This window comes from Sus scrofa, chromosome 18 (assembly GCF_054392235.1).
Source record: "Sus scrofa isolate SSC_HxYL_T2T_F1_AM1 chromosome 18, Sscrofa_HxYL_maternal_Yorkshire_Landrace_v2.0, whole genome shotgun sequence".
NCBI lineage: Eukaryota > Metazoa > Chordata > Mammalia > Artiodactyla > Suidae > Sus > Sus scrofa.
Window position 1 is genome coordinate 58089342 of NC_139400.1, and position 27438 is coordinate 58116779.

The 27438-nt window shown below is 54.0% G+C and overlaps 1 protein-coding gene across 15 annotated transcripts in view; it reads left to right on the forward strand.

Moving 5' to 3' along the window:
- The window catches only part of TNS3 (tensin 3), a 232623-nt gene that overhangs the window by 163320 nt on the left and 41865 nt on the right, over positions 1–27438 (forward strand). For 14 of the 15 annotated variants that reach the window (XM_021079356.2, XM_085005686.1, XM_021079358.2 and 11 more), the window contains 3 exons: positions 13729–13892; positions 14790–14916; positions 15016–15099. In XM_021079356.2, the coding sequence (XP_020935015.2) occupies positions 13729–13892; positions 14790–14916; positions 15016–15099 (375 nt within the window). Of the gene's footprint in view, positions 1–13728; positions 14672–14752; positions 14917–15015; positions 15100–27438 lie in introns of those variants that run through there. The other variant, XR_014834141.1, reaches the window with a different exon arrangement.

Here is a 27438-nt window from a genome sequence, read left to right on the forward strand (position 1 = left end):
GGGGTCCAATCAGAACTACATCTGCTGGCCTACACCACAGCCATAGCAGTATCAGCTCTGAGCTGAGTCTGCAGCTTACACTGCAGCTCATGGCAATGCCAGATCCTTAACCCACTGAGCAAGGCCAGGGATCGAACCCACAACCTCATGTTTCCTCGTCGGATTTGTTTCTGCTGCTCCACGACGAGAACTCCCAGGCTGTCGTGTAGCCGTAGGACAGCAGCAGTAGTAACAGCAGCAACTCAGTGGTGCTGAGTCCAAGTGGCAGGATGTGGGTGTAGAGACTCAGATTCGTTCAGAGGCTTCTGAGTTTAAAAAAGGTTTCAGCTGGGGAAAACGACTGCCTGCATCCTCTCTCTTACTTCACCGAACCTACTTCAAGTATTTGGAAAAATTAAAACCAGAAATCCTTTTCCCTTGGATGAAAACTTCCTTCGAAATTTGGAGGAGGTTGGAGGCATCTGAGCGTATTGGGGGAAAAGGACTCTGAGGCTCTGGTTACCCTCTGGTGGCCTCTTTAATTAGTTCATTCGTTTTCCAGGGGATGGAACTCCATCCGCAGGGACTGCTCCTCTTACAGCAATGAAACCCAGAGCCTGGAGCCCTTCCCCTCCTCCACGCTTTAGTTGGCTTAAGTTACTTGAGAAACTCATCACTGTAATTACTGGAATTTTTGTCTATTTTATTTTTTGGGGGGATGTGGGGTGGGGCCGAACCTGCAGTGTATGGAAGTTCCCAGGCCAGGGGTTCACTCGGAGCTGCAGCTGCCGGCCTACGCCACAGCCACACCAGATGCAAGCTGAGCATCTGTGACCTGTTCTACAGCTCACAGCACCTCGGGATCCTTCACCCACTGAGCTCTGAGCGAGGCTGGGGATCAAACCTGCATCCTCATGAATACTAGTTGAGTTTGTTGCCACTGAGCCACAACAGGAAGTCCTGGAATGTTAATTTTATTTTTGATATTTTCTCGTTCCTTTTCTTATAAAAAATAATGACATAAAAAATTTTTTTTAGTGGCTGCGCTCCCAGCACATGGATGTTCCCAGGCCAGGGACTGAGTCCGAGCTGCAGCTGCGACCTATGCTACATAATGATGTTTTTGAAATTATAGGACTTGAATGCTTCAACAGACCTGTAAAATTTAATGCATGTTTGGTTCTTTTTTTTTTTTTTTTTTTTTTGTCTTTTGTCTTTTTTGTTGTTGTTGTTGTTGTTGCTATTTCTTGGGCCGCTCCCTCGGCATATGGAGGTTCCCAGGCTAGGGGTTGAATCAGAGCTGTAGCCACCGGCCTACGCCAGAGCCACAGCAATGCGGGATCCAAGCCGCGTCTGCAACCTACACTACAGCTCACGGCAACGCCGGATCCTTAACCCACTGAGCAAGGACAGGGACCGAACCCGCAACCTCATGGTTCCTAGTCGGATTCGTTAACCACTGCGCCATGACGGGAACTCCCATGTTTAGTTCTTAATTATGCCAATTCAATTAGAGTGTTTATCAGTCCATCCTTTTTTTTTTTTTTTTGTCTTTTGTCTTTTTTTGTTGTTGTTGTTGTTGTTGCTATTTCTTGGGCCGCTCCCGCGGCACATGGAGGTTCCCAGGCTAGGGGTTGAATCGGAGCTGTAGCCACCGGCCTACGCCAGAGCCACAGCAACGCGGGATCCGAGCCGCGTCTGCAACCTACACCACAGCTCACGGCAACGCCGGATCCTTAACCCACTGAGCAAGGGCAGGGACCGAACCCGCAACCTCATGGTTCCTAGTTGGATTCGTTAACCACTGCGCCACCATGGCAACTCCAGTCCATTCTTTTTTGATAGGAATCTTGGGTGTTCGTTGGTTTTTATTTTCCCCCTATAGTTTTAGAACTCGATTGATGTAGGCCGAGTGGAGGCTGATCGCCAGAGATCCTCCTGAAGTTAGGAAGCCTGAGCAGCGAGGAACTCCAGAGGCGCGGCTCACAGCGTAGGCACTGGCCTTGTCCTTGGAGCCTGGCTCGCAAGGGTGGGATGAGCTCCTGTCCCAGGAAAGTGCCCAGCGGGGAAGGGCAGCGCCTTGAGACCAGCACCACGTTTGATGTGAAGGTGTGGACAAGTCTTGCAACAGGCCGCGCGCAGACTTCTGGCCCTCGTTCTGGGACGTGTTGTCTTGATAGAAACGCCGTCAGAGGTGTGTGCAAGTCGGTAGCTCTCAGCCCCTGGAACGGAGGGCGAAGACAACTTCCTTCCCTCCTTGGCACGTATAGACGACACGGGAACCCGTTTGATTTTAAAATTTAAATGTCAGGAGTTCCTGTCGTGGCTCAGTGGTTAACGAATCCGACTAGGAACCATGAGGTTGCTGGTTCGATCCCCGGCCTCGCTCAGTGGGTTAAGGATCCTTAAGCGTTGCTGTGAGCTGTGGTATAGGTTGCGACGTAGCTGAGATCCCGCGTTGCTGTGGCCGTGGTGTAGGCCGGCAGCTACAGCTCCGATTGGACCCCTAGCCTGGGAACCTCCATCTGCCACAGGTGCGGCCCTAAAAAAGACAAAAAAGAAGAAAAAAATTTAAATGTCAGTGTTTACATCTCTCTGTTGCAAAAAGCTAGGTCAGCCAGCAACAGGAAAAAAAAAAAAAAAAAAAAGCACCAAGTGGCCAGGAAAGTCATAAAGGTGTAGAGCTAACCCACTGATTCTGAGTTGTGGAACATTCCAGAAGGTTTGGGGATGCTGGAAACCTGGGCTTTGAAAATGTTCCAGGTCCCCAGCACACGTCTGTCCCCTGGATGGGCAAGAGCAGGGCTGCCGAGCTGAGCTGGGGCACGCGTGCCTCTTGGTCCTGCCATGCTGGGTCGGGAGGGGCTGGAGAGTGCAAGGCTCCAGACATGCCCAGGACGGCGGCTCTCACCCCACAGATGCATCGTCCTGCTTCCATGTGCCTGAGGCTCAGCCCTGTTCATGTGGGGCAGTATCTGACCAGAGCCGCCTCGAGTTTTGCTCTCAAATGGGAAATAGGCTGGGAAGTTCCAAGACGCTGTATCTGCTCCATGAGACCCTCCTTGGCCTGCCTTGTATCTTGCCCCCAGCTGTCAACAGCTGCACAGTGTCTTCCTTCTGGCTGTAGATAAATGTTTGCCGCAGAGGCCTCAGCATCCTTAAGTGAGTAAAGTCCTTCAGTCTTTGCACATCATGTCCTGACTATGCGAAAGACCGCCTGGTGGTAGGGAGTCGGGAACCCGCGGAGCTCCTTCTAGGCTGCTGCGTGTTCCACACGCGTCACGCTGTATCGGCTCTGCGGGCAGCCGCGTGGCCACCTTGGGTCTGGGTGTTTCTGAGATGAAATTTATATGTGGAGGCTGAGCGTTTTTTGAGAAAGTCTCCTTTGTATCAACACAGTTATAATAATGGTGAGGAGGGTGGTGGTGGTGGTGACGCTGGTGGTGATGGTGGTGGTGGTGGTGATGACACTGGTGGGGATGACAGTGGTGGTGATGACAGTGGTGATAGTTGGTGGTGATGACAGTGGTGGTGGTGGTGGTGAAGGTGATGACACTGGTGGTGGTGGTGGTGGTGGTGACGCTGGTGGTGAGGGTGGTGAGGACGATGATGGTAATGACTGGTGATGACGGTGGTGATGGTGGTGGTGAGGACGATGGTGATGACAGTGGTGGTGGTGGCAACAGTGGTTGGTGGTGATGGGATGATGGTAATGATGGGTGATGACGGTGGTGATGGTGGTGACGCTGGTGGTGGTGGTGATAAGGATGGTGGTGATGGGGACGATGGTAATGACTGATGATGACAGTGGTGATGGTGGTGGTGGTGACGCTGGTGGTGAGGGTGGTGATAACAATGGTTGGTGGTGATGGCAATGATGGTAATGACTGGTGATGACAGTGGTGGTGACGCTGGTGGTGAGGGTGGTGAGGGTGGTGATGACGACGCTGGGAGGGTAGAGTGATGGTAAGTACTGACCCTCGGCACCTGCACTCTTGTAAGCACAGCATCATCCCTGACGTCCACGCCACCAGACTATATAAACAGAGCCTCCGTCTGTCTCATGCTGCTTCCCTTGGCTGTGCCCTTACACCACTAAATTCAGATTTTGCCACCAGACAGAAAACCCCTGGAGGGTAGTGCCAGCGACTTATTCATTTTGTTTCCTGGCACCTGGTAAGGCTTGTACGTAGAGGGGCTGGAAATGCAGATTCTCCAGGGACCCTTGTGGCTCTGCTGAATTGGCACAGGGTCCTGAGCGAGGTTTATCTTGAACAGTGTGGGGAGTCAGTCCCCACCCAGGAGACAAAAGAGAGGCCCCGCAGAGAAGGGGATCTCAGGAAGCTTTTGAGAGACCTTGTGAAGTGGGGTGAGATGTGGGGGTGTTTCACTCCCTGCAGGTGCTCAGTGCCCCTGGGGCTCCCCTGCTCCCATCTGACACCTCTGCAGCCCTGCTCGAAGATGAGTTTCTTGGATCACACCCTTTAAGTGGGGGGAGATTTCACCTGATAATACCCGAGTAACAAAAGAAATGACTCAGTCTGTGGAGTGTACGATTCCACGGATGGCAGAAAGCCAGCTCTGTTTTCCTTACACCTCATGGGCTCCTTGCTTCCTGTGGTCAAAATCTTTTGTTCACGGCACATCCATCCCTGACCCTGAGCGGTAGGACCCTGGCGGGCCCCGTGTTCTGCTTGCAGAGGGCGCTAGGACATTGTGCAGGCAGACAGACATGCCCTGCGTGAGTCCTTGCGTCAGAGCTGATTCCTGCTGAAGGGAATCCAGAGTGATGCCAAGTATTTAGTGACGGGTAGTGGAAAGCCCATCAATTTCAATTCTGTGTTATGCCCCAACCAGAGGGGTCCAGTGTGAGAACTCGTGGCTTCAATGTCAGGGGTGAGCATAGGACCCCTGAGCGTGGGGGGGCAAGGGCATGAGCCCACGGGGCCAGTGTAGGACAGCTGAGAGCATCGCATGGGGGTGGGAGGGGGGAAAGCAAGGGCTTGCCAGGAGGAAGGTTGGCATAGGCTGTGCAGACCTGGGGGAGAGGCGGGGCCCAGGTGTGCCCGAAGTGCAGGGGTGTTCAAGGCCAAGGCCAGGGAATCCAGGTGGGCGGGGAGAGGGAGGAAGGGGCCAGTGGGGTGCGTCACGGAATGGAATATTCGCCCTCGGGGTCCCTCCGTTTCCCTGAGGATGCAGACTCTGATGGGTGAGGAAAGCCATCTCAGGCCGGCCCCGGGGTCACCCACAGCAGCAGATCCCCAGCCTGCCATATGCCCCTACCACGTACCGCAGCCTCTGGGGCTCTGGGGCACAGCCGTGTGCTTCCCGATGTACTGGGCATCACTGAACCAAGAAGGCTCTTCCAGGATCGCCCTCCTGGAGGCGCTCTGGTCCCCCCCAGTCGAATGCGATGGAGGGTGACGTCTGTTCACAGAGAGGAAGCTCGAGGTCAGGGAGGGCGTGAGACCAGGCTCCGACCCGGCCTGGGGGCTCTTCCTGCGTGGCCATCCTGTGTTCGTTCTCAGGCATTTCCGGGAAGAGGGTCCCGGCCCAGGAGCAGGAGCCACCGCGGACCGTGTGGTCTGGGGACGCATTGAGCAAAGAGCGAGGGCTCGGGTCTCTTCTCTCCACCCTCGGGCCTCTCCTCATGGCCCTTCCAAGACAAAAATGACCCTTTGCAGACGGGGAGGGGGGATGCTTCTGTGTCCAGGGGGCAGGCGGACCTGGTGTCCCTGCAGGAGCCGTGGCAGAGCAGGCGTCACTGGCAGCTCAGTGTCCTTGTCCTTGGGGGCCGCGGGCGAGCTCGGGAACAAGAGGGTGAAGGATAATAGCCACCGGTCTCCACTGGGAGACGTGACGTGCCAGGTCCTTGGAGCACAGCTTGGTTCTCTTTCGGTGGGTTTCAAACAGTGCGAGTGGCCTTTCTTTGGATGGTGGCTGTTATGCCCACAAATCTAATGCCGTCTGGGCGTGGGTTCATTCGTGTGGTTTTAAAAGCTCTAGCGCGGAGTAGAGCTTAAGGCAACGTGTCCATACCGCTTCGGTTAAGAGACAAGTTCTATCCAGTATTTTGAGATGAAAAAGTTACAGAGATTGGTGGCAGAACCATCTGATTATATGCTTAATATCACTAAACTGCGCACTTATAAATGGCCAAGAATGTGAATGTAATGCTGTATTTTTAACACTACAAAAAAGGGAGTTAACGTTTAAAGCCTAAATAAGTTCTTAATTGATCTGCTTTGTACCTGCGTAGCTGCACCCTTGGAGTTTGTCAAGTCCCGGGCTCCTGTGCCGATGTCTGCCTGGCCGCCCCCCACCCCCACCACGTCCCTCTCTCCCGCCCCCTTCCTCCCGAGCCCCGGGTCCCAACCACACGTGCTGGGAGGGGCGGCTGCCTCCTTCGAACCCAGCTAATGCAACGCGAACGTCGCACCTGCTGTCTCACCGTCCACGGAAACCCCCATTCCTCTCAGCTGCCCAGCCAGGCCTGTCCCCACTGAGCCAGGTGTGAGCATCCTTGGGTCTGCGGAGGCGTGCAGGATCCCATCCGTGACACCATGACAACGCTGGATGTTGTTTTGAACCCGAGCCCAGAGTGTGTGGTTTTAGGCTGTGTTCAGTGCTGTCCAGTCCGACACACAGGAGCCCAGGAGGCCTGGCCTCTCATTCTGTGGCCTCTAGGGGTCAGGGACGCTCTGGGTGGTCGGGTCAGCTCGGGGTCGCATTCTCTGAGGTGCTTCTTGGCCGCCGTCGCTTCCCTGTGTGCCCAGAGGGTCCCCCTCTCCCGGGATAACTTGAACTGTGTGTGTCCCTGGCTCTGACGTCATTCCCGACCCCCGTCCCCCAGTCGCCAGCTCCTGGGAAGCAGGAGGAGCTAACAGTTACGGGGGGCCCAGGCCCAGGAGGGACCCAGGATAAAGGAGATGGTGGGGTGAGGGGCCCGTGAGCCTGGGCCCAGGGCCCCTGGTAACGTTGCCACGAAGGACTCTGCTCTCCATGTGCTGCCACAGGCAAAGGTGGACTTTTCCCCCAGGGAGCTCCAGTCACTGCATGAGAGGTCAGAAATGAGGTGCCTGGAGCGCCCTAGTGGCACCACAGGCTAAGGATCTGGCAGGTCACTGCTGTGGCTCAGGTTGTTGCTGTGGCACCTGTTCTATCCCTGGTGGCCTGGGAATGTCCACATGTGGTGGGCAGGGCCAAAAAAAAGAAAGATCTAGAGTAGCTGCTTGCTACTAAAAATCATAAAAAAGTAAAGTGAGTTTCCTGCCCAGAGGTCAGGGCTGGCCACGCCCCCCTCTTGCCCCCTGACACGGACGTTTTAGGACAGTGAGGAGTGGTGGACTGGACCCCCGCCCCCACACGTGCACATTTAGTGGCAGAGTCAGCTTGCTGCGCTGCAGGCGGCTCCGTGCCCATCGAATCTGGAAGAGGCTGCAAGATGAGAAATACAAGGTCACTGCTGGAAGCTGTTGTTGCAACTACTCACTTTTGTGGCATCAAAGCGCGTTTTAAATCTGAGAGTTGGTGAACCACTTCCTTGTGCTCCAGCGACCCTCATTTCACAGACTGGCCGGTTCGGTGTCTCTCTGGACGTCCCTGAAAGGCCTAGGGGTGCGGACGCGGGAGGTGCCATCTGGCCCTGGAGGCCTCTCCGGCCTGCTCTGGGCCGCCTGGGCTGGCCTGCAGCAGTGCTTCTCCCTCTCAGGCCCACGGTCCTGTTTGCAAAACAGCTATGTTCCGATACCATCTCATCCTGAAATCGAAGTCATAGCTGACGTAAGCTACCTAAACACATATTTTAGAAGATCTCCATAATACCCTAGCACTCACAGTAAAGGATACATGAAGAGAAAGCAGTTGGAGTTCCCACTGTGGCTCAGTGGGTTAGGGACCTGACATAGTGTATGTGAGCATGTGAGTTCGATCCCTGGCCTCGCTCAGTGGGTTAAGGATCTGGTGTTGTTGCAGGCTGCAGTGTAGGTCGAAGATGTGGCTTGGATCCACTGTTGGTGCAACTGCGGTGTAGGCTGGCAGCTGCAGCTCCAATTTGACCCCTGGCCCAGGAAATTTCCATACGCTGTGGGAGCAGCCATAGAAAGAAAGCAATTAAGCAATTCGCGATAGAATAATGTGCATCTCCAGATGAAAACCCTTGGGCAGATCACCTTAGGGAATAAAAACCACAGCCTCCCACCTCGATCTTTTTTATTTTGAGAAAATGTACCTTAAGTAAAATTTACTATTTTAGCCATTTCAAAGTACGCAATTAAACGGCATTAAATACCTTCCCAATGTTATGCCACCATCACCGCTACCTGATTTGTTGTCGTTTCAAAAGGAGACCTGTGCCCACTGGCAGTCACCCTGTTCCACTCCCCTGAGGCCCCGGCAGCCCCTAATCTGCTTTCTCTCTCTAGGAATTTGCCTCTTCTGGGCGTTTCCCGTACATGGAAGTGGAGCCTCTTTTTTCTCAGCGAATGGCTCTGCAGGCACATCCGTGTTGTAGTTTAAGGCTGAGAGAGGGCGCCCCAGAGGCGGAGGCTGCTCCCGCCAGCATCTTCATCACTCTACCTGCAGACTAGGAATTTCTTTCTTCCTTCCTTCCTTTCTTTCTTTCTTTCTTTCTTTCTTTCCTTCCTTCCTTCCTTCCTTCCTTCCTTCCTTCCTTCCTTCTTTCTTTCTTTCTTTCTTTCTTTCTTTCTTTTTTTTTTTTGTCTTTTTGGGGCCGCACCTGCAGCATATGGAGGTTCCCAGGCCAGGGGTCCAGTTGGAGCTGTAGCTGCTGGCCTACACTAGAGCCACAGCAACACCAGATCCAAGCTGCATCTGCGACCTACGCCCCAGCTCATAGCAACGCCGGATCCTTAACCCACTGAGTGAGGCCAGGAATCGAACCTGCGTCCTCATGGTTGCTAGCCAGATTTGTTAACTGCTGAGCCACGATGGGAACGCCCAGACTAGGAAATTCTAGCAGTGTCACCCTGCTCTTCAAGAATATATCATGCCGGTGAATCAATTTGTATTTCAGTTCAGGGGGGTTGCGGTGGGGGAAGCTTCTTACATCATCCTGGGAACATTTAAGCTGGGAAGAGTGTTGGGCTTCTCGTTGTCATTCCGTCTTTTCCCCTTTTCCACTCTTCGTGTAGAGGATGCACGTGGTCATTTGAATGCGCTGGAATCGGGAGGCCTCCAACCAGCTCTGGACACAACTTACCCAAGTGAATCTTTGGCGATGGCTCTTGCTCCTAGGAATGCAGGGGAGTTTCCAGAACCCACTGCGCAGGCCTGTATGACACAGGCTTCGTTCTTATGTGATCGTATAAAGATAAATAAACAGCCTAAGATAAATAAACAGCCTAAGCCTAAGGATACTAGTTGGGTTTCCCTTGCAGCGACCCAGATAGAAGACGCAGGCCATGTTCTAAAAGGTCGTGGGTCCCCAACTCCTGTCTAGAGCGGGAGTCCGTCACTGCTGCTCGGTGCTCCCTGGAAACTGGACAAAGCGCAGGGGCCCAAAGTGCCCGTATGCAGTTCCTGCCTCCAGAAGGTAGACTGAGTTGGCCTGGGTTGTGGCTGGGTGGGGGTGGGGGGTCAGAATTATTTTATTTTATTTTATTTTTGTCTTTTTGCCTTTTCCAGGGCTGTTCTTGCGGCATATGGAGAGTCCCAGGCTAGGGGTCTAATCGGAGCTGTAGCCACTGGCCTACACCAGAGCCACAGCAACTCGGGATCTGAGCCGAGTCTGCAACCTACACCAGAGCTAATGGCAGTGACGGATCCTCAACCACTGAGCAAGGCCAGGGATCGAACGCGCAACCTAATGGTTCCTACTTGGATTCGTTAACCACTGAGCCACGATGGGAACTCCTATTTTACTTTTTATTTTTATTTTTATATATTTTTACAGCCACACCCACGGCATTGTGGAAGTTCCCGGGCTAGGGGTGGAATCAGAGTGACAGCTGAGGCCTCCACCACAGCCACAGCCACACTGAATCCGAGGCACATATGCGACCTACACGGCAGCTCATGGCAACGTCAGATCCTTAACCCACTGAGCCAGGCCAGGGATTGAACCCGTGTCCTCATGGATGCTAGTTGGGTTTGTTACCACTGATCCACCATGAGAACGCCAAGAATCACTATTTCCTGTTTGTGCTTCGGCCTGGGCCTGGGTCCCCGTCACCTGGAGGCTGACCCACTGCTGTGAGGCAGGAGAAGTGCACCTGCTGGGAGGCCAGCTGGGAGCCACGTGCCTGGGGTCTGGGCAGTGACTCCCTGTGCCACCCCCTCCGTGAGGGTCCAAGCTTTATTTCAGCAGGTGGAGTGGGTGCTGTGACCCCACCTGGATGGTGCAGAGGTTCGTCTTTAGATAGGGTCCTACAGTCCCCCAGACAAGTCTGCGTCTGCCATGGCGCCGTGCAAGGAAAACACAAGTGTGCTCTGAGTCACCTGCGACCGTGCTCCTGTGCGCTGTTAGTTTGCATGGTCGGGAGTTCGGTGTGTTCAGGTGCAGAGCAGCCAAAGGGTTTCTGGCTTTTTAAAAGACTGGCTCTCCTGCTCTGTCCGTAGCACCCCCAACTTCCCCGCACCACCTCATTTTTTTCTTGTGGTGGCCAGTGTAAATTTGTATCCACTGCCCGGCCCTTCTCCCAGCAGGGCTCTGACCCTGTGAGGGGCCTGAGTCGTCTGGTCGTGTGGCCACTGCAGACCATGTCAGAGTGCCACGTGCTGGTGGGAAGAGCAGGTTCGCAGAGCGGACCGGCCAGCAGCATCCTATAAAGGAACTGCTGCTCCCAGACTGACCCTCTGGGAGCCAGGCTTGTGCAGGGATGTGCGGGTGGACGGGTTCTGGGAGGGGTGGCCACGTGGAGGTCGAGTTTACAGCTCGCTCGCTGGGTCACCAGCCATATGGCTTTGAGCAAATGTCTTCCTGCGTGACACAAAGAGCGGTGCCAGGCTGGCCTCTGTCCAGGAAGGGACCCTTGGGAAGCTGGGGGGCTGGGAGGTGGGGCCCTCAAAGGAGTCGCCGAGTGTCCCTGCTGTTGATGTAGCTTCCCTTCAAGGGGCAGCTTCTGAATTACACACAGCTTCTGAATGTGCCTGCAGAGGGTGGGGCACTTGCGTGACAGCGTGACCCGAGCCATGGGCTCACTTGGAGCAGGGTTGTTCCGTGTGGGCCGCAGGCGCTGGTGATGTAAACCCACCTTTAAATGCGGTGTCATTGTGAGCCTCACGGTTGTAGGATTGCAGAGCTTAAATCTGAAGTGCAGGGGAATCCTTATCATGTCTGAACTTTCAGAGGGTGTCATCGATAGAAACATTACCATCCTGGAGTTCCCGCTGTGGTGCAGCAGAAACAAATCCGACCAGGAGCCATGGCGTTGTGGGTTTGATTCCTGGGGTCGCTCAGTGGGTTAAGGATCTGGCGTTGCCGTGAGCGGTGGTGTAAGTCTCAGATGTGGCTCAGATCTGGCGTTGCTGTGGCTGTGGTGTAGGCCGGCGGCTGTAGCTGATTACACCCCTAGCCTGGGAACCTCCATGTGCCGTGGGTGCAGCCCTAAAAAGACAAGAGACAAAAAGAAAGAAAGAAAGATTGTCGTCCTTAAAGCCTGTAGCAGGTTTCCCAAACCACCAGCCGTGAGATTCCCCGGATCACTCCGCCACCCCCCTTAACCTGAGTCTGAGTTGGTTGGGACCGTGAATGTTGATTGTCGGTGCTTGAATTAAGCATTCTTCTCAAACTCCAGAGTCTCTCGTGGTTAAGACTCAAGCTGTCACGCCCAGAGCCCTTGCTTGGCCCCGAGCCTCTGCAGGTGGAGCCCTTCAGAGCTCTCTGGCCCTGACCTGGGCAGGCGCACACAGCTCTGGTGCACAAGGTCCCTGTGTGCCCAGCGGCTGTAGGGCACACACCGCCCGGTCCTTGCCCCCAGCCACCACGGGTGCTGTCCTGCTGCTCGGTCCTGCCCAGAAGCCAGTTCCAAAAGAAGGGGGCTGGTTCTCGGGAGCTGCTGGTTTTCAGGGCTGCTTCCTTGCATGAGTCTGAGGACACCCCTGGGTTGCATGTCCTTGTGCAGCAGCCCCCGAGACTCCCCTGAGCTACCTGTGTCGACCAACAATGAAATACAGTGTCTTTGACCCTTGGAAATAGAAGTGTACAGTTGGAGTTCCCACGGGGGCGCAATGGGGTTGATGGCGTCTGGGGGGCGCTGGGAACGCAGGTTCTATCCCCGGCCTGGCAGAGTGGGTTAAGGATCCGGCATTGCAGCAGCTGTGGCCTAGGTTGAAACTGTGGCTGGGATCTCATCCCTGGCCTGGGAACTCCATATGCTGCAGGGGGGCCAAAAAATAATAATAATACTGTACATGTTAACAATTCCAGTACTACTGCACAGATCTCCTGGGCTTGAGCAAATAAGCAAATAGTGATTCACCGTGGAAAAAAGAGGGGATGAAGTTTTTCTTAAAATGCCGACGACAGGTATAGAAAGTGACTGAGTAGGCAAATGGATATATACGCCCGTTTGTAACTCAAGAAAAGATTTCTGGGAGTGCCCGTCGGTGCTCAACAGCAATGAACCATGAGGACGCAGGTTCAATCCCTGGCCCTGCTCAGTAGGTTAAGGATCTGGCGTCGCTGTGGGCTGTGGTGTAGGTCGCAGATGAGGTTTGGATCTGGTGTTGCTGTGGCTGTGATGTAGGCCAGTGGCTATAGCTCTGATTCCACCCCTAGCCTGGGAACCCCCTTATGCCTTGGGTGCAGCTCTAAAAAGACAAAAAAAAGAAAAGGAAAGAAAAGATTTCTGTGTCTCTGGTCTAAGTGTTGTTACCTCCTTCTGGTCATTAAACAAAATGCAAGCACTCTGACCCCAAAGATGACCACAGCTGCTTCGAGAAGGGGAGATGGCTCATGTGTGCAGAGGCCTCAGACAGTGGAGCCCCAGTGCCTGCGGCCATCGGGGCCGCCCTGGGCTCTTTGACGTTAACGACCAGCAAGAATCTTTCTTGCTCACTCACCGAGGGGGAGGAAGGCTGGATCCGGGGTCCTGGCCCTTCTCTGCGCCTCGTGCTTCCTGAGCACCTGCTGTGCGCCAGGCAGTGTTCTAGGCCCAGGGAATCCTGATCCCACCCTCAGCTCCACCAGACACAGTGCTGGAGGTGGACACGGGTCAGTTCCCATAGTACCGGGAAAGGGCCGGGCTGCGTGAAGGAAGCCACACGCCAATGGCCTAGGACTGCGTGAGTCTGTGCACATGAAGCATCCAGAACAGGCAAATCCATAGAGACGGAAAGCAGGGTGGTGTTGCCGGGGGCCGGGGGTTGGGGATGGGGAGAGACAGCTTAGTGGGTGCTGGGGTTTCCTCTTGGGTGATGAAAATGTTCTTGAACTCGAAAGAATAAAATAGAGTGCCTCTGAGAGGTTCTAGAATCAGGTTGGTTTGTTTGTTTTTTGGGTTTGGGGTTTTTTGTTTTTGTTGTCTTTTTAGAGCTGCACCCACGGCACATGGAAGTTCCCAGGCTAGGGGTCCAATCCAAGCTGCATCTGCAACCTACACCACAGCTCACGGCAACACGGGATCCCCAACCCACTGAGCAAAGCCTGGGATTGCACCTGCATCCTCATGGGTACGAGTCGGATTGTTTCCGTTGAGCCACACCGGGAACTCCTGTGAGGTTTTAACTGAGGGCCTGGACTCTCCTCTGAGTTGAAGGCACCTGCAGCCCATGTGACTCTCCTAACAGGTGACGAGCCGCTGGGCGGAAGATTCCGGAAGCTGAGCCTTGGGCAGTATGACAACGATGCTGGGGGGCAGCCGGCCTTCTCCAAGTGCGGCTGGGGGAAACCTACCAGCGGGGAGCAGCCTCCAAGCCTGGCGCCTTTTCTCTCTCCAGCCAACGCCAAGGAGGTATGCATACTGCCACCCATAGCCTGGCCTGAGCCGGTCCCCACCCCAGCCTCCCCAAAGGCAGGTGGTATGGTTGGGGGCTGGGGTGCCATCAGCCGGCCTGGCTGGAACCCCCTGGCTCCCGAGGGAGCTGGGCGGGTGTGCACCTCTCTCACTTGGGCCACGTGAGCCTCTGTGCTCTGATCTGAGAAGGGGGATAGGTGGGTTCTGAGGATGGGGGTCGCAGAGCCTCGTGGGTGGACGGCAGCAGCAAAGGGCAAACACACACTTCCTCAAGGTCACCGCCAAGGGCTCGGAGCCCCTGGGAGGGATGCAGGAAGATAACCGGGTCAGCGTGGATGTGTAACCCCCGGGGAGACCAATGGAGCATCTTCTGGGAGGCCTTTAATTACACTTTTAATCCGAAATGAAGTAAGCCAGCTTGGCAAACCCCCAAACCATGAACGCTTTCCAATCTACTCTCAAGGCGGAAATGTTGGAACCCAGGACAGACTAGAAAGGAAAGTCACTTGCAGTCTTCACGCACGCAGAGCCCGTGTCGATGTCTGGGATAGGTCCTTCCAGCCTTTTGTTTTTCTACACCTGTGTGTTTAATTTCACGGTGCCTTTTACGTAGCCGTGAACACGCTGCAGGGGAAGATGCTTCCGCTGCCCTTCACTGAATGCTCACGTTCCCTCTGCTGCACAAACGCTCTGCCAGCTCTGCCCACGAGCTGTGTAATGTGGTGACCAGTGGACCACACGACACTTCCCTTCCCTCCGCCTTTACTGTCACCGAAGCGCCTTCCAGTTCTCCGTGGCCGCCTCCTGTCCCCACTCTCAGATGAGGGCTGGTTCCGGGGATCCCCCACTGTGCGGAGGCGGCCTTCCCCTCACCCCCACCCATGCCGATTTCAGACGGTGGTCACCGCGTATCCCCCAGACCTGGATGCGGTCGACGGCAGGATCTTCTCTCCCACCAGCAGTGGCAGTGAGTCCGTCTCTCCCACACCCGCGTTCCCTGTGTCTCCCGAAACACCGTATGGTAAGAACGAAGCAGGGCTCTCTGTGTGCAGACCTACTTGGGAGGCAGGGTTGGGGTGGCGGGGACCGAAACAGCTCCTCACTCTGCTTTCTTGTCCAGTGACTACAAGCCCACGTTATCCTCCGTTCAGCCCATCCGGGCCCCAGATGGGCAGCGCCAGCAGTCTGTACAAAGGAGCTCACGGTAAGAAACCCACCTCCTTCCCTCTGCTCGGGGCGTGCTCTGGTTGGTGCAGAAGCGTTTGCACCTGCATCACTTCTCAGAAACCTCAAAGGCCAGGATGGCTCTGGCGGGGGAAGGTGCAGGCACGGGGCTGTGCGGCCTTCGGGGGCTGTGCAGCACTGCTGAATCTCTGCCTGCCTTCCTGCAGGCAGTGCCTCTGTTCACTCAGCACTGTCAAGCCTTGCGGGGGCCCGGGGCGGTGGGGCGGGGTGGGGGGTCGTGGTGTGCTCAGTAGCCGTGCATCAGTACTTCTCAGCTCCTTGTAGCATTGCTTGAAGCCGAAAGAAGCTAGAACACTGGACCCAACCTTTTCAGACATTGTCAGATTGGACAGGGCTGCTTTTTCCCGTTCCTCGTGTAAACCGGTGCTGATGTGATGTCAGTACTGAAAAGGCACATGGAATGTCTCAGCCGTCCTGGGTTTAAGGCTAATCAAGGAGTAAGTGTGACGTGTGTACTTGGCATGCTCTGCCTATTTCCTCATTTACAGATATAGGCAAGAACACCTCCGTGACCGCTGTGTCGTTTCGAATTGTAGCATCTTCGAGGCACCTAACGTACTGCCTGGTTCTGTATCACTTAGAACTGGGTACTTACACGTGTGTAAGAACTGGATACCTGCCTGTATGAAAATGAAGGTCTTGATTTTAAATTATGCAGGAAGAGTGGCTTTGGCTTCCTAGAAGATAGAGTAGACATACTTTTCCTTATTTCTCCTGCTAAGTCCAGCTGAGTACCCTGGCCAGCAAATATAAAACAAACGTGAGAAGATTGGCAGGTGGAGGAAAGATGGCAGCCTGGCCATGGTCCTCAGGACCGGTGGCCTGAGAGGACCACATTCTGGGCCATGTAATAGTCCTCAGTGGAGGAAAAAGAATCGACACCCAGGTAGAGTGTATTCTCCAACCATATGGAGTCAAACTGGAAAAATCAGTAACACGAAGGTAATAGGAACATCTCCAAACACCTGGAAATGAAACAACCAACTTGCAAATCCATGAGTCCAAGAGGAAATTTTATGGGAAATTAAAAAATGTATTGAGGGAGTTCTCACTGTGGCTCAGTGGTAATGAACCTGACTATCATCCATGAGGATGTAGATTCAATCCCTGACCTCGCTCAGTGGGTTAAGTCTCCAGCGTTGCCGTGAGCTGTGGTGTAGCTTGCAGACACCGCTTGGATCCCACATGGCTGTGGCTGTGGTGTAGGTGGGCAGCTGCAGCTCCCACTCGACCCCTAACTTGGGAACCTCCATATGCTGCACGTGTGGCCCTAAAGAGACACAAAAATAAAAGATAAAATAGAAAGGTACAAAAGCAGTCAGTGAAGGAAAGATAGCCTTTCAACGAGTGGTGCTGCAGCAAGTGGGCATCCACAGGCAAACTGATGTTTCACATCTTCTGTAGAAATTAGCTTCTGCTGGATCACAAACCTTACTGTAAAACGTAAAACTCTTACCAAAAAAGGAGAACATCTTTGGGTCCAGAGGAGGCACAGGTTCTTAGATTAGCACCCAGAACACAATCCGTTAAAGAAAAAATTGATAAGTTAAAAAAAAAAAAAAAAAGACGAACGAGAGACTGGGAGAAAATATTTGCACTCTAACTACTCAGCTGTAAAGAAACAGACAATTCAGTTAGAAAATGGGCAAAATACCCGAAGAGACATTTCCCTGAAGACCCTGTATTGGTGGCAAATGATCACTGGCCGTCAGCGAAATTTGGATTAAAACCATAGTGAGATGTGACTACACCCCTATCAGAAAGGTTAAAAATAAAAAGGGTGACCATGCCAAATGCTGGTGAGGATGTAGAGAAACTGAAACTCTCCGTGATGGCTGGGGGGAATGTACAGTGGCGCTGCCTTTCTGGGAAAGAGTTTGGCAGTTTCTTAAAAAAACGCAACATGCTACCACCACATGACCCAGCGATTGCGTGCCTGGGTTATTATTCCAAAGATGCAGACTTCCACTCACACAAAAACATGTACACAGATGTTTGTAGCAGCTTTATTCTTAATATAGCCCCAAACGCAAAACAACGTGGGTCACCTTCAGCAGGTGAGTACAGAGATCGGGGTCCAGGCACACAGTGGACCACAGCTCAGCAGTGAAGGGGGTGGAATATTGATGTAACAGTAGTGCAGCAACCTGAGCGACTGTCCAGAGCAAAGCCATTCCCCAGAGTTCACATCGTGTATGGTTCATTCGTATAATATCCTTTACATGGCAGAATTGTAGACATGGAGAGGGGATTAGTGTTTTCTCGGAGTTAGGAGCAGGGAAAGGTGGAGGGGCGGTGCAGGTGGCTGTAAAGGGCCACACAAGGGGTCCTCGTGGGTTGGAAATGCTCTCTGTACCTTAAGTGTATCACTGTCACCATGCCCGTCTAGTTCTGTAAAGTACTACTGTTGAGGGAAACTGGAAAAAGAGTACAGGGGGTCTCTGTGTAATTCCTTCCAACTGCACGTCGATCTACCATGATCTCAACATTAAAAGTTGCATTTAAACCCCCTTGGGGGAAGTGGCATGGGTGTGGTTGAAACTCTTTATTGGCTGAAGCTGGTGATGTCCACAAGGAGGTTCATCAGACAGTTCCGCCTGCTTTGTGTGTGTTTGGAATTTTCTCTCATGAAAAGGTAAAGTATAAAAGAAAGGAATGCTTGACATGGAGTAGACCTCTCGGCGTGGTCTGCATATGTCTATTGAACTCATCTGTTCTGCGGCGCTCTGCTAGGCTGGTGCGAGCCCAGGGACCCAGCCCTGCCCTCCCGGAAGTGCAGCCGGTGAAGCAGGGGTGGACTTGGTGATCCCCTGGTGGGGGACACCTCAGGACAGGGCAGTGACACTCTGCCAGTTCGCATTGGTTGTTTACCTGGTGAGAAGGTCTGGTGGTTGAAGATGAGTAGGGTTAAGTAGGTGTTAACTTGGTGAATGGAGGGGCACGTTTGAGGTGGAGAAATAGCAGGTACTGGCCATGTGGCCCAGGACAGGCTGAAGATGAGGGGTCTACAGGGAGGTGGAGGGGTGAGCCGAGGCCCAGCCATAGCTGTTCTCTGTAACCACAGGTGGTGGTGTGACATCCCCAAGCAATGCAAGGTCATTAACAAGGCTTGAGACAGGGAGGCCCGGCTCAGATTTCCATTTTCATACGTTGACCTGGCTTCCCTGTGTAGAGCAGCAGTCAGTGTAGGTGTCGGGGGAATAGCTCTGGCCAAAAAATAGTTTCAGAAACGCTGGGAAGAGGTAGGTGGATTTCTGGGAGATGGAGGTTGTGCAACCAACTGACCTTGGTAGAGTGGATTTGGGGCTTGACTGTTCCTGATTTTTTTGCTGGTAACATTGTGATCGCAGTTGTCTTCTGTCTTCTTCCAGTTAGCATGCAGTTAGTATACCGCTGCGTAAAATTCCTCGGTGTGGCTTATTACATCAAACTGAGCTTGTATCGTCTTGAGCTTGGTATTGGCCTCGTCATCACGAACCCAGATGTGTCAGGTTATTTCTCAGACCACCGGCAGACAAGTGCCAGGGAGAAACAGAGTAGGACACCAGATGAAGATGGTAGAGACAGATTTTATTTGGTGCTAGTGCAGCAGGAGAAAGAGCTGAGCTCCACTCCTATGCAGCAAAGACAGCCAAAGAGCAGTGACGGGGCGGGGAATTAAAAGTTACTCAGAGGAATATCCAGAGGAGGGAGATTCTTGCTAAACTGTCCTAACAGGATCTTGCTGAAGCCAGGCGGAGGTCTTAGCCATCCAGAGAGTGGGATGAAGAGCTTGATCAGAGCAGGCGGAGGGTCCAACCTCGCAGAATCCCAGGCTGGATCCGCCTAGGACAGATGTGGAAAGCCAAGGTTGAGACCTTGTGGAGAAGATGCTCCTGGGGCCCTGTCTCAGGTTTGGCCAAGGAGGGAGAGTTGGTCTCGGATAGGTCTGTGTTATCCCCTCCGCCGGCAGCTCTTGCCCTCCCCTTGGGGAGTACACGTCCGTTCTCTGTCCTTCCAGGTCCTGTGGCGCTTAGCGTAAGCCCCTAAACTTCAGTGCCAGGGATCCCCTGTGACAGACACCTCCCACTCACCCTTCACCCCTGCAGTAAACAAGGGTAGGTGTCCTCTAGGTTATTAGTGATGGGGGAATCCGAGCCCAAGATAGCCTGCCCTCGCCCGGTGTGGGCTCCCATTGCCCAGGCCTGTGCCCAGGGCTTTTCTTAAATTACAGCACCGTCGCCAGAAAAATGAGGAATGTTTATTTATTTATTTATTCTCGTTTTTTATTTCTTTGTCTATACCCAAGGCATATGGAAGGTCTGGGGCGAGGGATCAAACCCGCACCTCTGCAGCAACCCGAGCTGCTGCAGTCAGATTCTTTTTTTTTTTGTCTTTTTGCCATTTCTTGGGCCGCTCCCGCGGCATATGGAGGTTCCCAGGCTAGGGGTCTAATCGGAGCTGTAGCCACCGGCCTACGCCAGAGCCACAGAAACGCAGGATCCGAGCTGCGTCTGCAACCTATACCACAGCTCATGGCAACACCGGATCCTTAACCTGCTGAGCAAGGCCAGGGATCGAACCCGCAACCTCATGGTTCCTAGTCAGATTCGTTAACCACTGCGCCACGACGGGAACTCCTGCAGTCAGATTCTTAACCCACTGTGCCCCTGCAGGAACTCTGAGAGGTATTTAAGTATTTACTTGAGTAGTTAATCCATGAGTTCCCGTGCTGTTGAATTCTCCTGGCAGGTGTTGTAACTAAAAGAGGAGGTGGTGGCTTGAAGGAGTGGGGGCAGGCAGCAGGAGGTGGCAGGGCAGCCGTGGGAGCTTGGAGGACGCTGGCACCAGCCAGGGGATGCATGACAAGGCTCCTGTGGGACGTCCTGATGAGGCAGTACCATGAGTTCCAGGAGGAGAGACCCACAGGTCCCCCCTGCTTGGGACCCTCAAGCGGGGGGCCTGGAGTGGCTGCCCCACGAATGGTCTGTGCGCTCAGCGCATCTCTGACTCAGCCTGCATTGTGCCCTGGGAAACACACGGATGCGGGAACAGCATCCTCAGACTGGCGCGAGCCTGTGATATTATGATTCATATTAAGAAATACCCATTTGGTTTTCTTTCTCATTTCTAGCAGAGTTTCTAGAACCTTTGTAATTTCTCCAGGGAGGAGAGCCAGTAAGGTGACTTTTGGAAAGGGCGGGGGAGGGTGGCCATAGGAACCAACCAGGTAATTAGAGGGTTGGAACCCCCCTGACCTCCAGGTGGGGAGATGGGCTGGAGGTTGAATCAGTGGGCAGTGGCCAGTGATTTAAGCAGTCCTGCCTATGAAGGATTGGTTAATGAAGCCCCCAGAAAAGTCCAGAAGGACAGGGTTCGGGGCTCTCGGGTCGGCGAATACGTGGAGATTCGGGAGAATGGTGCTTCTGGAGAGGGCGTGGAAGCTCCACGCCCTGCCCCACACCCTGGCCTGTACAGCTCTTCCCTCTGGCTGTTCCTGAGTGATATTCTGTCATAATAACCCGGTGATCTGGAGTTCCCATCATGGCTGAGTGGTAACGTACCTGACTAGTATCTATGAGGACGTGGGTTCAATCCCTGGCCTCGCTCAGTGGGTTAAGGATCTGGTGTTGCCCTGAGCTACGGTGTAGGTCGCAGATGCAGCTTGGATCCTGGGTTGCTGTGGCTGTGGTGTAGGCTGGCAGCTGCAGCTCCGATTCGACCCCTAGCCTGGGAACTTCCATATGCCACAGGTGGGGCCCTAAAAAGGTTAAAAACAAAAAAACGAAAAACTGGTGATCTAGTGAGTAAAAAGTTTCCCTGGGTTCTGTGAGCCGCTCTAGCAAATTGAAGGCACCTGAGGAGAGGTCATGGGGACCTCTGCTCTACAGCCGGTGCGTCAGAGACACAGGTGACAGCCTGGACTTGTGAGTGTCGCCCGAAGGGAAGGCAGTCTTGTGGGACTGCGTGCTTAGCCTGTGGGGTCTGACGCTCCCCCTGGGTAGAGAGTGTGAGAACTGGGTCGAGTTGTAGGACCCCCAGCTGGTGTGGGAGCCCTGCTGGTTGGTGTGGGGCCCCGCCCACACATATGCGACATTCTAATTGGGGTGGAACCTTTTAGAACCTCAGAAGGAAAGCGCTTCTGAAAACAAAACCCGTGGTCAGAGTCTGAATAAAGGAGCCATTTAGTCTCAATCCTCAAAGATTGAGAAAGAGAAAAAATTAGGAAGTTTACGACTTAAACTACTCTCTCGGAAGTATATTAAAGGCTAAGTAGCCTCGATGATATTTTTAAAATAAATGGGGAAAAACCAGGAGGACAGGTTTCATTAAAATCATTTATGTTTCTGGGGTTCCCTCATGGCTCGGCGGGTTAAGGATCCGATATTGTCACTGCTGTGGCTCGAGTCATTCCTATGGCGTGGGTTTGATCCCTGGCCTTGGGTGCGGCAAAAAAAAAAAAAAAATACGTATATATATGTATGTATACACATATATGTATGTTTCTGATATAGCTCAGCTTCTAACTTAAACCATAATAGATTTTTTTTTTCTTTTTTTTTTTTAAGGCTGCACCCACAGCACATGGAGGTTCCCAGGCTAGAGGTTGAATCAGAGCTGCCGCTGCCGATCTACACCACAGCCATAGCCACACCAGATCCTGGCCGCGCTGTACCTATACCACAGCTCATGGCAATGCTGGATCCTTAACGCACTGAGCAAGGCCGGGGATCAGACCAGCACCCTGCATCCTCAGTCCGTGACCCGCTGAGCCCTAACGCGGGAACTCCCGTGATAGGTTTGTTTTAATTGAGGTAAAACTCGCAGGAGCTCAAGGGAAGCAGTTTGCAGTGGACAGTTCAGTGGTGTGTCCTACGGCCACAACGTCGTCCACAAGTAGTTCCAGAATATCCTCACCAGGTGACAGTTTTACAGGTGGGATTTAGGGAACATTTGGGGACTTCAGGCTTCAATGATTATGTTTACTGAAAGAGAAAGGCTTTTGTACGTCCTGCGTCTGCTAGTTCTGGGGAGAAGGAGCGGTGTTTCCGGAGACCTGCCTGTGACGGGGGGACCGCATCCCGAGGGAGAGGCTCTGACCCCCAGCTGCGCTGAGCTGGCAGGAGGGAGGCCTGCCCTGAGGCCACGGGGGGTTTGGTTAGTGCTCTTGGGACCTCTTGGAGTTGGCTTCAAAGGGCAAAAATGGGTGAATTTTGCCAGAAGGAGGAAGAGGCATCAGGAGTGTGTCTTGTGGGGTCGGGGGTTGGAGAGAGAAAGGGAGTCAGAGGTGACTTGGAAGCCATGCTTTATTTACGTCTGTGTGTATTTCTTATTTGCAAGGCTGCGTTCTCGGCGTATGGGAGTTCCTGGGACAGGGATAGAATCCAAGCCTCAGCTGCAGCAGTGCCGGATCCTTTAAGCCACTGGGCTGGGTGAGGAATCCACGCTACTGCAGTTGGGTTCTTAATCCACTTTGGTACAGGGATGCTCCAGGACTGTGTCTTTTTTTCTTTTTCTTCTTCTTTTTGTGTGTTTTTTTTTTTTTGTCTTTTGTCTTTTTTGTTGTTGTTGCTATTTCTTGGGCCGCTCCCACGGCATATGGAGGTTCCCAGGCTAGGGGCTGAATCGGAGCTGTAGCCACCGGCCTACGCCAGAGCCACAGCAACGCGGGATCCGAGCCGCGTCTGCGACCCACACCACAGCTCACGGCAACGCTGGATCCTTAACCCACTGAGCAAGGGCAGGGACCGAACCCGCAACCTCATGGTTCCTAGTCGGATTCGTTAACCACTGCGCCACGACGGGAACTCCGTTTTTTTTTTTTTTTAAACAAAATTGTCCTTCTTCAAAGCTTGGCAAATTGTAAAATGCTTCTCTCAGGCCTCCCTTTCCTTCATGTACCCAGCTTAGGATTCGTTTGACATTTTGTAAACTTCCAATGCGCATGTTTACAATAGGAGTGAAAGCAGGGACTGCATGTGAGTGTGTGTGACATGTATAGACGTCTCTGATCACTTTGAATTTTGCAGAACCCGGCGAGCAAGCACTTGATGTGTGTATCTGTGGTGTTCTTACACGTAGGTACACATGCGGGGAAGTACATGTAGGAACAAGCACGCCTGGCCACACGTGTGTGTACTTTGCACACCGATGTGTGCCAGGGATTCCTGCTGATGAATGTGACGCCGCATGATGGCTATGGGTTAGCAAATTATGGCTCCCTCACCGCCACCCCAGATTTAGAAAATGAGAACAGGAAAGCTGACCGCCTCAAGATCTATTTCAAAGTGAACATCGGTGTGGGGCTGGTGGAGGTCCGCCGGCCGCGCTTGCTCGTGACGGCGCAGTGAGCCGTCCGCAGAGACGAGAGCCCTGCTCTCAGCGGAGTGAAGCTCAAAACATACGAAATGTTGGCATCCTTGTGCCGACACCTCATCACTCCGCAGGCCGGCTGGGACGTGTCCCCATGAGAGCCGACGGTTTCCTGACCGTGGTGAATGCCACCTTTTGTTTGCCTGCTTTGAGTTTAGAGGAGACTTTGTCTTTTTCAATGTATGTATCTGATGGACGCTCTTTTTTTTTTTTTTTTTTTTTTTTTTTTGTCTTCTTAGGGCCTCCCCTGTGGCATATGGAGGTTCCCAGGCTAGGGGTGGAATCGGAGCTGTAGCTGCAACTCGGGATCTGAGTCATGTCTTCGACCTACACCCATCCTTAACCCACAGAGTGAGGCCAGGGATCAAATCCGCATCCTCATGGATGCTCTTCGGGTTCGTTACCACTGAGCCACAACGGGAACTCCTCTGATGGACTGTTCTCGAATCTCGGCACATAGAAGTTACTCCCTTGTGCTGCCAACAGGGGTCTTGCTTCTTCTGTGATTCTGGCCCCACAGGCCAGCGGCCTCGGACCAGGCCCTGGGCTTGCTGACAGGCACATGGGCGTCCACAGCTGCCGCTCCACAGTTCTGGCACTTTTTAAGACATCTGTTAAACAAAAATACTAATAGCTTGGAGTTCTCTTGTGGCACAGTGGGCAAAGATTTGGCATTGTCACTGCTTTGGCTTGAGCTGAATCCCTGGCCTGGTAGCTTCTGCATGCTGTGGGCATGGCCAAAAAAAAGGCTATATCATATGTGGTGTTGGGTGGTCTCTCAGAAATGAAGGTAGATTTCAGCTGATGTGTGTGATAACGTACCAAAAATTTGCCTTGCACTATGGTTTTAAAATCCCAAATGTGCTTGGTCATTACAGCATTTCTAAGTAATTCCTATTGTGGTTCAGTAGGTCAAGAACCTGACCAGTATCCATGACGATGTGGGTTTGATCCCTGACCTCACTTCATGGGTCAAAGGTCTGGCATTGCTGTGAGCTGTGGTGTAGGTCATGGATTTGGCTTGGATCTGGTGTGGCTGTGGTGAAGGCCGGCAGCTGTCACTCCAATTCGATCCCTCTCCTGGAAACTTCCATATGCCGCGGGTGCAGCCCTAAAAAGACAAGAAATTTGAAAAAAAGAAAAACCCAAAACCAAAACAACGGTCAGGTCCCTCTGGAGGCGCAAGGCGGGGGACCCTCCTCGCCTCCCGGTGCCCTTTCCGGGCGCCTTAGCCGTCGGGTTGTCATCCTTTATCCCGCTCCCGGTGCCTCACCCCAGATGCTGAGCCTTTCTGCATCCTCCTCCTAGAGAGGAGCTTGCACTGCCCCTCTGCTCCTGCCCCATGGTTTCTCCCTGTGCCCCCCACCCTGGGCAGTGTTTCTTAGTCCCACAGTCACCTCCTGGGTGGCCACAGCGGTGCCGAGTGCCTGTCGGCGTGGACAGGGTCCCAGGCCCTCCATGGGGCAGCCCTCCAGCCCGTCACCTGCCCTGGGCTGTGCTTCCCGGCAGGCGGTGGGGGGTCTGCCTCGCAGGCAGCAACAGCCCGGACTGAGATCGTGCCCTTCCCCCTCTCTTAGCATCCAGGCTACCGAGTGACCTAACGTTCACTCCTCATCACATCCCGGCACCTAACACAGAGAAGGTTCTGGATAAAAGTCTGTGGTTTTCTAGCAAGTTAGTAGATAAGTGAGTGAGTAGGAGAGAGACGCCTTCTGCTTAAAGGGAGCTGAGCACACGCGTTGCTCCAGGAGTGGAGGGAGCAAGGTGGCCGGTGCGTCGTGGGCAGGGAGGGTTGGTGTGGCCGATGACCGTGGACACACCGCCTGCACTTGATCCGTGACTCCACAAGTGAGGGGGGGGCCCTGCCAGGTGTGAGCACCCTTGGGTACCCACCCCTGCTGACCCAGATCCTGGTTGCTAGGTGGAGGCAGCACAGTATGAGGGGATGAGTTTTCTGAAAGGGACTCTTCCTCGAAATTGCTGCTGCTTGGAGCACAACCATGGAATCAGTTTAGTCCCTGTTTCTCCAGCTGAGCGGAGAGGAGAAGGACAAAGGGCGGGTGGATTTCTGGAAGGTTCTAAGTGGCTGTAGATCCCCACAAGAGTGTCCTGGTCACGGAAGGGTTGAAGGCAGCAGCACAGAGGCAGCATTTCAGAAAGCGGGTCCTGCCCTCCCCTCCACCCAGCCTGGCTGCCCCAGGCTTCGGGGCAGGACCACCCTGGGGCGTGCCCGCCCTTCCTGGGCCTGGCTGCCAGACGGCTGCCTTCCTCTCTGCTCGGGAAGCTCTGGGCCACCGGAAAGGCCTGTCCATCTGCCAGCTGAGGCTGCCTTGGGCTGTGTTTGGGCATTTCCTCAGATCCCGCACAGGAGCTGCTGCCCTGCAGGCACAGAAACACCCCAGAGGAAGTGCCCTGCGCCGACCTCTGGCTCGGAGGGTCCTTGGTTCCTTCGTGGCCTGTATCTCAGACAGGTGGCCCCAGGGTCCCAGGCACGCCTGTCTGTCCTGTCGAGAGGCAGGTGTCTGTCAGCTTTCTCCAGGTTGATGTGTGGGTCAGAGGGTCACTCTGGGGCCGGGCAGGTGTAACTCAGCACAGTGTGGTGGTTGCAGCGTGTCCTGGAAGCCTGCTGCGTGTGCTTTGTGCCCCGTGGTGGTGTGCTGCAGGCAGCACTGATGCTGGCCCACGTGCAAGAAAGGGGTCTCCCAGAGGGACGTGGGACCTTCTCTTTCAGGGGAGACTTTAGGGGATGTGGCGTCAGCGCCATGATTTAATGGATGAGTGGGATTGTGTCTGACCAGAAAGGCAGGAGAGGCCGGGGTGAGGGTACACTCTATGCTGCGCTTGGTGGATATAAACCTAGTGAGCACGTATCTGCTGCCTGGAGCTTCGGTCTTGAAGGCCACACACCAGACGGAGCCCCTCTGCTCTGCTCTGCGGACTTGGTACAGATTTCAGGCCATGAGGGATGGAGCATGGACTTACCTGACTAATGGGGGATATTGGGCCAAGTCTTATAAAAATGTGGGGTTATTTGGAATGGGCTTTGAAGAATATATAGGAGTTCGCCAGTTTGCTGCGGTGGAGGGAGCTGGCCTTTCAGATAGAGGGAAGAGAAGGATATAACGAGCAATGAAGAGGGAAGGGAAGGATATAATGTGTTTAGACCTGCCTGTGGGTAGACGAAGCTCCCAGCCAGGTGAGACAGGCCGAGTGTTGGAAAAGACTCTGTAAATGGGGTGTGAGAGATGTGCCAAGAGCCACTGCAGCCAGGAGGAAACCCTGCAGGGTTTGAGCAGGACAGTGACAATGGAAGGTCCCCCAGGCTGCCCTGGGCCTTGGAGCTGGTGACTGGAACCTGATGAGAGACAGTGTCCCTATCCAGGCAGAAGGGACTGGGTGTGGATCCAGGCAGGGGCGGGGCGGAGGGGACCGGGGACCCCGGAGGCTTCCCTCCGTGACCATCAGATTCAGGGAGCGGGGTCTGCCTTTAGGGAAAGTGGCTTTGAGGCACAGGTCCTGGACAGGAGACCCCCCAGGGCTGGTTTGGGGGGGTCTGTTTCCCAGGGGTCACCCGCTCCATGCTGCTTGTCCCTTGGGTGGCACTGGCCCTGGGGCTGAAACAAAGCTGAGTGGGGTTTCAGCCTGGAGTTTGCAAGAGATTAAAGGGAGGGAAAAGGAAAAAAGGGGAAAGAAATGAAAAGGAAGCGAACCACGCAGTGGAGCGAGGCGGGGCCACCGCCGTCTGGAGGCACTCACTGGGCAGGCGGCCCGCCGCAGCCAGCGGCCGCCCAGCAAGCCCGGATTCTTTCCTCGGACGAGCTCTCCCCGCCGCCCTCTGAATGGGCCTCCTCCGAGGTGGCCGCCCCGCGTCCCGCCCCGACTCCCCCGGGACGCCGGAACCCAGAGTTGCCCTGCCCTGGTGGGTGGGGGACGCCGCTGGGGACAG